Genomic DNA, 14,178 nt, shown 5'->3' with positions numbered 1-14,178 from the left:
AGTTTTCAGCACACACATCCTCTTCCCCAGAGCAGTCAGCCCTCCTCCTTCCGCGCCTTGTTCTCTGCATTACAGCGGTGACACTGCGCCTAGGTGTCGAACTCCGTGTTAATACCAGATTAAATACACTGGGATTTAAACGGATTAATCAATGTTACCCGATTCCCCCCCAACCCCCTCCGTTACTGGCCGGCCAGGTTTACATAAGAGAGTTGATACCTATTTATACAGCAAAGGCGAGAACTGAAGGTTTGAATGGAGGAAGGGGAGGGAAAAGTAAATCGTTGTTCGTTGTGTGCAGTGCCTAGTGTAAAGGTCCTCTCGGTCAGGGTGGAAGGGTGGGGGTCACACTGCTGGGTTTGATCCGTTTAGGAAGCTTATGCTGCTGATTTAAACCCCGGGAGTCGCGGGTGTGAGTAGCTAGCTGGACTGGAGCACTCTGGGGAAGGTGCGTGAGGGAGTTTATTGGAGAGGAAGTTGTTACTTCAGAGAATCGGGTCAACTTCGCCCGGGACAACAGTAAGTCATGCCCTCGGAGTGGAGTGGAGTGGGGTGGGGAGGGGGCTCTTTCGCGAACCGCTGGGTCCCAGCCTCTCCTCCGAGAGGGTAACTCGCTCCCCTTTTTACAACTAGAAAATGCCGGCGATCAATATAGAGGATTTGAGCGAAAAGGATAAACTGAAAATGGAAGTTGAGCAGCTCCGGAAAGAAGTGAAGTTGGAAAGACAACCGGTGAGTTCCCCCAGGCTGCCCCCTCCCCAGCCCCCTGAGAGCCTGCGGCTGAAATAGCCCCATCGCCCCGGGGAGGCAGATTGGAGACGAGGTCAGGCTGGGGCGTGAACAAGATCTTTAGCTCTCGAGTCTCCGGGGTTGGGGGGCGGGGGAGGGGGCAGTTTGGAAGTTACTCCGCTTCTTTTCAGCCTTAGGTTCACAACAGTGCCTCAGCTAACCTCTCAAGGGTGAGCGCCGCAGTGCATCGCACAGCGCGGGGAAGGGTCCTCACGCCCCCCGAAGCGCTGACTCTCTTTATGGGAGTGCAATGAGACCTGCAGACAGATGCCAGCGCGGTTCAATGAGCTGGTTAGTTTCGCCTCCTCTCAAGGGCTCACTGATGGGAGAAAAGGCGCACAAGTGCGATCTCAGACTGGGGAAAGGATTTCAGACCCCACGAGCTCTCCCTTCTTGCAGAAGGTGGAGGTGGGCATTGAAGTCTGTCTCAACAACGGAAGCGATGAAACAGACATTGGGGCCTTGGTGTCTTTGTGTGTTTTTAAAATATCCTTAACGCGCAGTAACTTTAAGAGATTTTAGGTTAGTTTCTCGCTCCCCACGTAGTTTAACTTCTGGCTACTGTACCTGCTACCTTCCGCCACAGAAACCAGAGCTAAACACTTCTGAAAACTATAGGAAGGAGGATCCAGACCTGTGGAGGTTAAATGTGAGTGACACAGCCTGAGAAATGTCTCTATAATTGTAGAAAAAAGGAGGAAAACACATTACCAAGCTAATCATAGGGTGTTAGCGCTAAATTCGGTAGCCGCTGCAGCTAAACCCAAGGGCTCAGCGAGGGCGTGGCGCAGTTGGCACGGGGCAGCTGAAACTGCTCTCCAAAGAGGAAATGAAGACAAGGGACCATTCAGACTTTTAAACTGTGGGATAAAATATCCACTGTGTGCTGAACATTGGAATATGTGACCTCAACCACGGGATCCCCCCCCCCCCGCGCCCCCACTGAATTTGATCGGAAATAGACATTTTGGAGATGTTCTAGAACACAAAATGATTTTGCTGGCTCCCAGAAACCAAGTCCTATCATTCAAAACAGCCTTGTTAGTTGAAACAAAACTGTACAAGCCAGTGGTTCTCGGAGTCTGGTCTTCAGAGTTCTTTCTGGTGGTTTGCAGGGCTACCAGGCCAGACACAGAATGGCCGGGGAGCGTGGGAGGAATCCCCCAAAGTCTCTCCCTATTGTGAAGTGGTCCACAGAAGGACAACAGAGAACAGTTGTTGGAGAACCGTGGTCCATAAGGGTCGATTCAAAAGTTAAAGGTGTTTTGTTGTTGTCGTTGTTTCTGGTGATTCACCTTGTGAAGTAGTATGCAGTCAACAACGTGGGATGTATTTTACCATGCACGTTTTCTGGAGATGAACATTCTTGATACATAGATTTCCGATCTGCTCCTGTTCCTATTGGAGTCATTGACAAAACTCCTGTTCACTTCAGTGGGAGCAGGATGGGGCCCTGAATTTAACCCTGCATCTACTTAAGCAGCTGTATAACTTTACTCACACGATGTCAATGGGACTATCCATCTGAATAAAGTTACAGCCTGCAGGTTCAGGGACTTTGCTCAGAAACAAAATATTGATGTCAGAGGGGTATTTTAGCCCATGAAATAGATCTCAGTGATTTTTATTAGAGTGATTATTGTTATTTATATTACAACAGAACCAAGAAGCTCCAATAGGATCCAGAGCTCCTTGCAATGTGTATAAATGCATAAGAACATCTGATTCTTGCCTCAAAAACATTGAAGTGACGGAAAAACACTCCATAGGCTGCACATAATCTAATGTATTGAAAAAGAAAGGACATTATTGTAAATAAGCTGAGAGTCTGAGAAATTTAGGAGAAGGCATCGTCAGGAATCTCCTGAATGCCAGCAAAGAGAGTGTCCCTCACCTTTATGGATGCTAAGGTTGCATTGTTATACATTCCAGTCTTTTATTTCCTGTCAATTATGTTTCCGATTATCCATATGCATAAATCACCACAATAACTGGTTTTCTCCTGCATATAAAAGTCAGGGCCCGCATTAAGGGGCAGCAAGCATGCCAACTGATTAGAATTAATGATTGGGGTATGGAACAGCTTCCATATGAGGAGAGATTAATAAGACTGCCACTTTTCAGCTTGGAAAAGAGACAAATAAGGGGGGATATGATTTAGGTGTATAAAATCATGACTGGTATTGAGAAAGTAAATAAGGAAGTGTTACTTACTCCTTCTCATAACACAAGAATGAGGGGGTCATCAAATGAAATTAATAGGCAGCAGGTTTAAAATAAAAGGAAGTCTTTCTTTACACAACACACAGTCAACCTATGGAACTCTTTGCCAGAGGATGCTGTGAAGGCCAAGGCTATAACAGGGTTCAAAAAAGAATTATATAAATTCATGGAGGATAGGTCCATCAATGGCTATTAGCCCGGATGGGCAGGGATGGTGTTCCTAGCCTCTGTTTGCCAGAAATTGGGAATGGGCAACAGGGCATGAGGATTACCTGTTCTGTTCATTCCCTCTGGGGCACCTGGCATTGGCCACTGTCAGAAGACAGAATACCGGGCTAGAAGGACCTTTGATCTGACCCAGTAGGGCCATTCTTATGTTCTTGTGCCACTGGGGCCCTGCAAATCTACATCACTCAGGCTTCGGCTTCCTTCCCGGGTGATGGGGCTCAGGGGCCTGGGCTTCAGCTCAGTGCGGTAGGGCTTCAGCTTTCTGTCCTGGGCCCGAGCAAGTCTAATGCTGGCCCTACTTGGCAAACCCCCTGAAGCCTGCCTGTGGCCCCTCCAGGGGGACATGGACCCCTGCTTGAGAACCACTGCTCTAGGAGTTTCCCCCCTTCTGTGGCTCTCTAAATTGGAAGGGAGACTATAGTCCCATGTTAGCACATTACTTTGCTATGAATTTGTCACAAAATATCACATAGCATATTACAGTAGATGCTCATGAGTAGGAACATATGGTGCTCTTTAGTTATGTTGCTCCTAAGTGGCTGTTGTTGTTATGGGGAGTGTCAACAATTCACAGTAGGGAAAGCACTCCCAGGGGAAATGTTGCTCATAAGGGGAGGTTGCTCTTACAAAGTGTTGCTGCAAACAAGTGTCTACTGGAGAAGCACTGTATGCTTGAAAGGACAATGTCAATGTGTTTTTCATAATTTTCAGGATGTTATACTAATTGCTGTTTATAACAACCCTTTGTAACTGATAGGTGAAATGTGCTTCCTTGTTGAATTTGTTGTCTTCCATTCAACAGGCTTGTTATTGTAGGACTACACCTTGGCTGTTGGCTTTTGTTATATTAGAAAAAAGGCTACTGAAGCATTTGTTTGGAAAAATGTGTAATGTTACATTGAGTTTGGGTTCAAATTCTACTGATTCTGCAGCAGATTCTGCATATGAGTACCATTGAAATAATGTGAGTTAAATGATTCTAATTTAAATAAATTATTAGGTTTTAGTATTTTATTTTTAAATCAGTGGAGGATTTTTATGCACAGTAACTGCAGGACTAGGCTGTGTACCTACTGTGATATAGTATATGTTTTCACACAGAAGCTTATGTGGATGTGTGATGCAACATTAAGCTGTTGCTTGCAGATTTTTTAAAAAATACATCTTAGCCAACATTTTCAAAGGTGACTGTTGATTTTAGAGTGCAACTGGAGATACTTTTAAAAGCCTGATTTTCAGAAGGAGAACGCTCAGTGTTTTCTGAAAAGGAGGCTCCTAAAAGGTATCTCAAGTTGGACACCAAAGTATTGATGCATCCAGAATTACTCGTCACTTTTGAAAAATATGACCTTTACTTCTTTTGCCAATAAATATGAAACACATGCTTGGAAGAGGATCAAACAGCTCACCAAATAAACCATTTATTGACTAGTTCAGAAGAAAAAAAAATACATTTTACAAAACAGTAGTGGGAATAAAAAGAAAAGAAACTTGACCTTTAACATCCCTTCGGTTTTAATAATGTTAGAGATTATTATAACACAAGTAGGTGTTTGTTTTTGTTTTAAATTAGGGACAGATTTTGGAGGTGCTCAGCGATCACATGTGGAGCACTTGCAGCATCAGGTCCTTTACATATTATGTAAATATAAGAAAGAGAAAAAGAATGTTATGAAGTGAACGTTGTCTTTATAGTCTAATGGGAAATGTGATTGCTATGTATAAAGCAGAACCTTATGTCTTCTTTTATTTAAGGTGTCCAAATGTTCTGAAGATATAAAGAACTACATTGAAGAAAGATCTGGAGAGGATCCTTTGGTCAAGGGTATTCCTGAAGATAGGAATCCCTTTAAAGAGAAAGGAGGCTGCGTCATTGCATGAAAGAAAAATGTCCTGCAATTGGAACATACATTATTGTACCTTTAGCGTATAACTAGTTTGTCCTCAGTTCCATGGGTCCTTGTTGAACGAGTACTGTCAATGGATTAAAAACAACACCAACCTTGAATGAGACTCTTGTTTATCTCTTTATCATTTTATATGATCTAATTATATCTCACTACTTGATAATATTCTAAATTGTATTCTAAGTATTGTTCCCCAGAGGGGACAGAGACTTGCTTAATGTACTAATGGGCATTTGCGTGTAGTGTCTGTTTAGCGTGTTGTTTCTTGACTCTTGCGTTTACTAGCTTGTTTTAATAAAAACTCTTGCTTCTACCAACGCTTTAGTGTTCCTTAGCAAAAGATATGCAAAGAACATGATCAAACGTTTGCATTTTCGTTGCATGATGCGTGTGGCACACCCTGAACCACCCAGCCGCGAGAACAAGAACTACTTCGGGGCTACGTCAAGGCGGGACGATCGAGTCGTTTAAAAGTCTCATTGAACAAAAGGAAGAGAAAAATCTCTCACCCTAAATTCGAAGGACTGGAGCAGCAGGCTGAGTCCCCGACACAGTCGGGCGCACGGGGAGGGGCTGTTTGCAGCGGAAACTTCCCGGGAGCAGCGTGTAGCCCCGCAGCCGCCTGTGTTTGCTAAGGGCTGCAGCCTGCGAGCTACAGGTCCCGCGCTGGGCAGCTGTCGCGGCACCCAGCGCGCCCGGCCCACTCAGCCCGGCGAGGAACGCGCCGAGCAGGTGCAGGGCAGGTGACTCCAGGCAGCGCCCCCGCCTCGGTCCTGGCTGCAGGCGCGGGGCGGGGAGCGGCGGCGGCGGCTGCGCATGTGTGTTGTTCCCTCCCGTCCCGCGCTGCCCCCGCCATGGCTAGGAGCTGGCGCGGGCTGCTGGCGCGCGGGGAGTGGGGCAAGTGGAGCCCTGGGCTGTGCGGCCCCGCTCGGGCCCCGCTGCGGGCGGGCAGCTCGGGCCGCGCCCCTGGAGCCGCCGGGGACGGAGCCCGCTTGCTGTACTCGCGGGAGCATTACGCCTTGAGAGAGTCTCTGCGAAAGGTACCAGCCTGCCCTGCGGCGCGGCTGGGGGCGGTTCCCCGCTTCGCTCGGGCCTGAGGGAGCCTGGTACTTTGCAGCCTGAGCTGGCTTTGCTCCGGCGGGGCCGGGGCGCAGGGCTCGTCTCCAGCTGCCCGCGGGCTGGGCCCTGCGTGAAGAGACCCGTGCGAGGCCGCAGTTGCTCTCCCGCTCCCTGTGAGCCGGCTCTCCCCACCCCCGATCCAGCTGTGTCGGTACCGTGCCCCTCGCTGCCCTGCCCTGCCCGTATCTCCCGAGCACCCAGCCCCGTGTGCTCAGCCGTGACTGCCGCCTGATGCTTCGGGAGCCCCTTGCGGTGACCCCTCGCCAAGGGCTGGGGAGTCAGGAGGGACACGACTTTCTGAGCAGGATAGTTCGGGGATTGATCCCAGCCCGCTGGCACGAGAAAGGGGGAAGGAGGGGTGGCCCTGAAACTGGCAGGTTGGTGTGTAGCATGGAGTCCCTCATGTGCCCTGCTCAATGAGGTGCATACATCACCTCGCCCTAAGATTGCTGCTAGTATCTTTGTTTAGATACAGGTAGTTTACTCTCCATTTTTACTGTAGGTTTGGTACAATAATAACAGGTGTAACTATCTGTATACCAAACCTCATACTGACAGAAATGTTTCATACTTAGTTTAAAAACATGAGCGAAACCATTTTTGTTCACCTTCAGACATTCTCCAGGTCACGTTTGCAACTTGGAAATTATAGTACCGTGAACGAGAAATAGAGGATGGATAGCTAGCTACAACTGTTTTCATTAGCCACCTCAGGTGAAATGTACACATTAAACAACCAACACGGTGGGAAAGAAAAAAATGATTTTTAAAACACAGCTGATTTTAATATTTTTCAAGGCTGTTAGAAAACAGGTAAGAAACTTTTGTCAAATACATGACTTTAAATGACTTTCTCTCTTTGGAGACTTTGTATTAATTAACAATATTGGTCCAAATTTTCCCTGAAGTAGTTCCACTGAAGTTAGCAGAGTTACAACAAGGGCAAGTTTGGCTCATTATATCACAAGGCCAAGATTTATTTTCTTCTAGTGACATACTTTGAAAAATATTAATTGACAGAACTCTTTGTATGTAGCCACTTATCAGCAGTAAACCTTTCTTTTTATGTAATGTGGTTTAAAGACAGTTTCAATCTGAGCTGTAATCAAGACAATAGTAATACTAATCACTTAGCTTCTTAGCCACACACAGTCCACCCTCAGGCCTTGGAGGTTACAAAGCTTTTACTACTAATTATATTTGAATAGTAAATATGGCAGGCGACCAGCTTGGCTTAACGGTGAAATCCTAGCGGATCTTAAGCATAAAAAAGAAGCTTACAAGAAGTGGAAGGTTGGACATATGACCAGGGAAGAGTATAAAAATATTGCTCGGGCATGTAGGAATGAAATTAGGAGGGCCAAATCGCACCTGGAGCTGCAGCTAGCGAGAGATGTCAAGAGTAACAAGAAGGGTTTCTTCAGGTATGTTGGCAACAAGAAGAAAGCCAAGGAAAGTGTGGGCCCCTTAATGAATGAGGGAGGCAACCTAGTGACAGAGGATGTGGAAAAAGCTAATGTACTCAATGCTTTTTTTGCCTCTGTCTTCACGAACAAGGTCAGCTCCCAGACTGCTACGCTGGGCATCACAACATGGGGAATAGATGGCCAGCCCTCGGTGGAGAAAGAGGTGGTTAGGGACTATTTAGAAAAGCTGGACGTGCACAAGTCCATGGGGCCGGACGAGTTGCATCCGAGAGTGCTAAAGGAACTGGCGGCTGTGATTGCAGAGCCACTGGCCATTATCTTTGGAAACTCGTGGCGAACGGGGGAAGTCCCGGATGACTGGAAAAAGGCTAATGTAGTGCCAATCTTTAAAAAAGGGAAGGAGGAGGATCCTGGGAACTACAGGCCAGTCAGCCTCACTTCAGTCCCCGGAAAAATCATGGAGCAGGTCCTCAAGGAATCAATCCTGAAGCACTTACATGAGAGGAAAGTGATCAGGAACAGTCAGCATGGATTCACCAAGGGAAGGTCATGCCTGACTAATCTAATCGCCTTCTATGATGAGATTACTGGTTCTGTGGATGAAGGGAAAGCAGTGGATGTATTGTATCTTGACTTTAGCAAAGCTTTTGACACGGTCTCCCACAGTATTCTTGTCAGCAAGTTAAAGAAGTATGGGCTGTATGAATGCAGTATAAGGTGGGTAGAAAGTTGGCTAGATTGTCGGGCTCAACGGGTAGTGGTCAATGGCTCCATGTCTAGTTGGCAGCCGGTGTCAAGTGGAGTGCCCCAGGGGTTGGTCCTGGGGCCGGTTTTGTTCAGTATCTTCATAAATGATCTGGAGGATGGTGTGGATTACACTCTCAGCAAATTTGCGGATGATACTAAACTGGGAGGAGTGGTAGATACGCTGGAGGGCAGGGATAGGATACAGAGGGACCTAGACAAATTGGAGGATTGGGCCAAAAGAAATCTGATGAGGTTCAATAAGGATAAGTGCAGGGTCCTGCACTTAGGACGGAAGAACCCAATGCACAGCTACAGACTAGAGACCGAATGGCTAGGCAGCAGTTCTGCGGAAAAGGACCTAGGGGTGACAGTGAACGAGAAGCTGGATATGAGTCAGCAGTGTGCCCTTGTTGCCATGAAGGCGAATGGCATTTTGGGATGTATAAGTAGGGGCATAGCGAGCAGATCGAGGGACATGATCGTTCCCCTCTATTCGACATTGGTGAGGCCTCATCTGGAGTACTGTGTCCAGTTTTGGGCCCCACGCTACAAGAAGGATGTGGATAAATTGGAAAGAGTCCAGCGAAGGGCAACAAAAATGATTAGGGGTCTGGAACACATGAGTTATGAGGAGAGGCTGAGGGAACTGGGATTGTTTAGTCTGCAGAAGAGAAGAATGAGGGGGGATTTGATAGCTGCTTTCAACTACCTGAGAGGTGGTTCCAGAGAGGATGGTTCTAGACTATTCTCAGTGGTGGAAGAGGACAGGACAAGGAGTAATGGTCTCAAGTTGCAGTGGGGGAGGTTTAGATTGGATATTAGGAAAAACTTCTTCACTAGGAGGGTGGTGAAACACTGGAATGCGTTGCCTAGGGAGGTGGTGGAATCTCCTTCCTTAGAAGTTTTTAAGGTCAGGCTTGACAAAGCCCTGGCTGGGATGATTTAATTGGGGATGGGTCCTGCTTTTGAGCAGGGGGTTGGACTAGATGACCTCCTGAGGTCCCTTCCAACCCTGATATTCTATGATTCTATGAAGGCTTATGGTTGGGATCCAACAGGAGTTTGTGGCTGTTAAAGAGACCTTCCAAGTCTCTTTGATTTGGAGGAAAAGTCCTTTATTTTTGATTAACTTTAAAGCTATTTAAATGTCCTTAGTTTAAAAAAACCCAGCCAAAGAAGTTGTCGTCATTTGACATTCCTGTTTATAATTAAAATCTCAATCTATTTTTGCTCGAAGTAGGTGCACAGGGTTGCTTCAGATCTGTCCTCAACTTCATTACAAGGCCAAATTCTGCTCTTAGTCACATTTGTGTAAATTCAGAGTATTTCCTGTGATTGGAGATTATGGAGTTACTTAGGCATTTGATGGTGCAGGTAAAATCAGAATTTGGCCCTTCACTTTCTGTGTATAATGTGAGATAAGGGATCTCTCTAAGGGGGTGTTTGACGAAGTGGCAGTCAAGGTGCTCGGTAACAATAATTATTGTGAAGAGATCCTGGATTTAACAGCTAGTTAAAGCAACAGTCATAGTCATACTAATTGGTCTCTGACAGTCAGGTTCAGCCCGGTTCAGCCCATTAAAAGTATTGTTGCAGAGAATACTGTTAGAGTACAGAGCTGAGAACCAGGGTTTATGACCTGTGTAGAAGAGTGTATTACCAAGTCACATGGCTCTGACAGCCTCATATCTATACCACTATCACAAGTAGAAGCTTGAACCACTTTTTCTACACTATGACCTACAAGGCACAACTGTGATAATCATTAGGGTTCGTGATGGGAGGAGGCATTATGTAGCGCTGAAACTCAGGCACTGTTCCTTTGCACTGTATGGGTGAAACGGGTCCATCTTATGCTATGGTTCCTGCCGGTGGGTAGTATTTCATTTCACGTGGGATTTTGTGCATTACTTGATGAGTTTAACCTTTCCAAATTTATTTTATATCTTAGTTCAGTGGGGGGAAAGACATTTGATTGACGTTGTTTATTTTTCTTTCATTGTAAAATGACAACTTATGCTTCTCACGCTCAAACAGGATGTACCATTGTCTCATTAGTTTAAAGGATGTTTAATTAGTGTGTCGATAAGCATGAATAATGTTAGGCCTCTTCCCCCGAGGTTTGTATATATATGTGTTCCTTGTATATATTCTGCTGTGCCTTGATTTTCTGTTCACATAAAGGAAAGATTTCTACGTCTTGATTAGTTTGTTAATACAAACGTTAATATTATTCACTTAGACTGAACCCCTGGATCCTGCACAAAGCCAGAGTAAATTGTCTGTACCTAGGATGAGGAATCCTCCCCAATCTGTGAAGTGACAGCAGAGTAATTCTGTAGCTGCTCCCGCAGCCTTAGGTTTGCAGAGATCCTTGCTGCAGATGGGGGGGGTTTGACCTGTGTACCTGAGAAGTCACAGATTCACCAACTTCCTTGGACAGCATACTCCTCTCCACACACACTAGCGCATAGGGAGGCACATGAAGAGCTAGGTTCTGTGGTGCACAGAGGCTGCAGAACTGTTGCATTCGTCTCTTCATGTGTCGGGGAACTGCACCCTTTCCACTTTGTTCTGGGGCTGTAGGAGTGTGCATGTGCTTAGGGACTAGGGTTTGTCCCTTATTTAATAGAAAATATCACGAGCTATTATGCTTGGCAACTCTAAAACTTAGAACAAGTTAAATACCTGAATACAGAGAGGAAGGATGGTCTTGTGCAGGGCTTCTCACAACAAATGTTTTGATGGCTTAGGGTGCAGCCACCAACTCTCACTAGTGGCTGCATTGACACTTTTCCCCCTAAATACTTAATTAACTTTAGGAAAAACAATTAAAAATGCACAGATTCACATCCAGGTCATTGTCATTTATATTTGTAGGGTTTTTTGGCAGACTCGGTAACAAAAATAATGCTGCCTCCCCCTTACTACCGCCCCCCCCCCCCCGCACCCAGGCAGGACTTAGTGTGTCCTGGGGCTTGCTGTGAAAAGTGATATGTGTATATTTGTTAATATCACAGCACACTTTAGCTACTTGGGAGGCTATGATAACTAATATTAACAAACATACAAGTATCACTTTTCACAGATAGCTCGAAGTCTGCTGTGAAAAGTGATACTTGCATGTTTGTTAATATCACATTTCTCAGCAAGCCCCAGGACCCATTAAGCCCTGGCTGGGGGGGGCGAAAGGGAGGCAGCAAGGGCCAGAGGCAGTGGTGGGATGGAGCGGGGCCGGGGAAGGAAGCAGGGGCCTGGGGCAATGTGGGGGATGGATGCGAGGCCAGGAAGGCAGCAGGGTCCAGGGGCAGTGGATACAGAGCTGTGGGAGGCAGCAGCAGGGTCCATGGGTGGTGTGGGTGGGTGATGAGCCCCACTGTCGCATAGCCAGAGCCTGGTGTCTGCTGCCATGCAGCCAGGACTGGGGTTCAGTGCTCTCAGCCAGAACCTGGAGACAGGGACAGGAGCCAGGGATTGAAACCTGCTGCCATGCAGCCGGAGCTGTAGGTCAGTGCCCAAGCCCAGAGCCTGGAGCTGGGTGCCCGAGCCCAGGGGTACATGGCTAGAGCCAGGAGTCAGTGCCCAGCAGTTGGTGGGGGGAGCCTGGGAACCGAGTAACAGAGTGGGTTACTACCTTCTGCTGTGCAGCTGGGGCAGAAGATCAGCATGAGGAGCTGGGGCCATGTGGCTGGAGCCTGGGGCCAGTGCCTGTCACCGCACGGCCAGAACTGGGGGCCAGAGACTGACTGAAGCTCCATGTCCGAAGCCAGGGGTCAGCATCTGCTGCCCCGCAACCAGAACCCCGCAGTTGGAGCCTGCTGCCATGAGGCTGGGGGTTGGTCCCTGCACGGCTGGAGCCTGGGACTGGAGTTGGGGGCCAGTGCCTGCTGCCATGCAGCTGGAATCAGGGGCTGAGGCTGAAGCCCTGCAGCTGGAGGTTAGGGCGATGTGGCCAGAGCCGGGGGAGGGGAGGGGGCGTTCAGTACCTGCTGCCTCGCACCACTAGGGGCTGCACGGCCAGGTTCCTGAAGTCCTGCCACTGGAGCCTGCTGCCGAAACCCCCTCTGTCCAATGTGGGTCAAGAACTCCCTTGCTTCTGCTGTGTTCTGTCCCACCTCTCTCCCGAGACGGTGCAGGGCAGCGTATCCAGGAACAACAAGGAGGAAGTGGGAGGGGCCAGTGCTTTGCTTCCATGTGTCCAAGACAGGCTTCCATGTGTCTGTCACCACCCAGGAGGCTGTCATGGCCACACGAAAAGCCCCTAGTGGTTGCATGTGGCCACAGTGACAGCATTTGAGAAACAGTGGTCTAGCGGGCACTAGTTTAGGATTTGGGAGACCTGGGTTCAATTCCCACTACATATCTCCTGTGTGGCATAGCCTCTCTCTACCTCAGTTTTCCCACTGTAAAATGGGGATAATAGCACTTACCTACTGCATAGGGGAGTTGTGGGGATGAACACAATGATTGTGAGATGCTCAGATGCTACAGTACAGGGGTGGCCAATCTGAGCCTGAGAAGGAACCAGGATTTAACAATGTACATTGCCAAAGAGCCACAGTAATAAGTCAGCAGCCCCCCATCAACTCCCCCACCCTGCTCCCAGCGTCTCCCACCCACTAGCAGCCCCGCCAGTCAGCGCCTGCCGATCAGCTGTTTCATGGCGTGCAGGAGGCTCTGCGGGGGTGGGGGGTCAGGGGAGAAAAGCGAAGGCACTGCAGGCTCAGGGGAGGGCGCGGGAAGGGGTGGAGTTGGGGCGGGGGTCTGTGGCAGAGCCAGGGGTTGAGCAGTGAGCACCCCCTGGCACACCGGAAAGTTGGCGCCCGTAGCTCTAACCCCGGAGTTGGTGCCTATACAAGGAGCTGCATATTAAATTCTGAAGAGCCACATGTGACTCACGTTGGCCACCCCTGCTACAGTAGCTTGGGGCAATATGTGTATTTTTGATAGATGACTGTATTGCACAAGAAATTATATTAAACAAGATCATATTTTATTTTACAGGCCAATTCTATAGCATATACATAACTCCCAGAATGAGGACTTGATTACACATGAAAATTTCACTCACTTAACTTTAATCCATTTTTAAACTGCTGTAGTTAAGCTTGTACAAAACCCCTTTGTAAATACTCTTATTACATTTAAAGAATGATTTATTTTGGTTTAGCTTAAACCTGTTCCCAGTTGACTTAAGCTAGACCATGCCTACACTACAGGGAGTATAGCAGCGTAGCTACTGTGCTCTACCTATGCTGGCATAACCCCATAGCATAGACAGAGCCTACAGCTTCGGAAGAGGCTTTTCAGTCACTGTAGGAACTCCACCTCTGTGACAGATGGAAACAGTCTTCCATGTGTCTAGCTGTGTCTACTGTGGGGATTAGCTCAGCATAGCTATGTTGCTCAGGGTATGGATTTTTCACACTCCTAAGCACTGAAGCTATGTCAGCCAAGTTTTTAGTGTAGAGCTGACTCTCACCTGCAATAAGTCACTCTTAAAGTAAAATAAGAGTGGCCACATAACCATTTGCACCTGTTTAAAATTACACCTGTAGTTCAACTGATGTAACTTTCTCCTGGGTAGACATACCCTAACACAACCACAGGAGAAGTTATAGAAATAATTATTTGGATTCCATTACTCTGAAATCCTTATTTTGTGTTTCCATTCTTTTTTTCTCTGTAATCTGTTAGGTTAAAAATATAACTCTATCTGTAATTTTCCAATTGTTTGA

At 47.3% G+C, this 14,178-nt stretch overlaps 2 protein-coding genes across 4 annotated transcripts in view; both read left to right on the top strand.

Annotated features, from left to right (window-relative positions):
• Nucleotides 1-5,460, top strand: LOC125630836 (guanine nucleotide-binding protein G(I)/G(S)/G(O) subunit gamma-11). Of its 2 annotated transcripts, none has more exons than XM_075125852.1 (3): nt 1-249; nt 634-732; nt 4,996-5,460. In XM_075125852.1, the coding sequence occupies exons 2-3, from the start codon at nt 637-639 to the stop codon at nt 5,119-5,121; spliced, it is 222 nt and encodes a 73-aa protein (XP_074981953.1). In that variant the 5' UTR covers nt 1-249; nt 634-636; the 3' UTR covers nt 5,122-5,460. The 2 variants fall into 2 exon arrangements, with proteins under 2 accessions (XP_074981953.1, XP_074981952.1); XM_075125851.1 differs by lacking the exon at nt 1-249 and adding an exon at nt 285-519.
• Nucleotides 5,461-5,974: 514 nt separating this feature from the next.
• The window catches only part of LOC142071197 (putative acyl-CoA dehydrogenase 6), a 136,723-nt gene continuing 128,519 nt past the window's right edge, over nt 5,975-14,178 (top strand). The window contains exon 1 of one of the 2 annotated variants that reach the window (XM_075125857.1): nt 5,975-6,187. In XM_075125857.1, coding sequence (XP_074981958.1) covers nt 6,002-6,187 — 186 coding nt within the window. In that variant the 5' untranslated portion in view covers nt 5,975-6,001. Of the gene's footprint in view, nt 6,188-6,891; nt 7,080-14,178 lie in introns of those variants that run through there. The other variant, XM_075125858.1, reaches the window with a different exon arrangement.

This window comes from Caretta caretta, chromosome 2, assembly GCF_965140235.1.
Source record: "Caretta caretta isolate rCarCar2 chromosome 2, rCarCar1.hap1, whole genome shotgun sequence".
NCBI lineage: Eukaryota > Metazoa > Chordata > Testudines > Cheloniidae > Caretta > Caretta caretta.
Note: the sequence above shows the minus strand (reverse complement) of the source record. Positions and strands in the feature narration are given on the sequence as shown.

Bases quoted from the DNA above. Each gene is read 5' to 3' on its own strand.
- LOC125630836 (XM_075125852.1), top strand. From the start codon at position 637: ATGCCGGCGATCAATATAGAGGATTTGAGCGAAAAGGATAAACTGAAA. The intron at 733-4,995 runs GTGAGTTCCCCC...CTTTTATTTAAG, and splicing joins TGAAGTTGGAAAGACAACCG to GTGTCCAAATGTTCTGAAGA.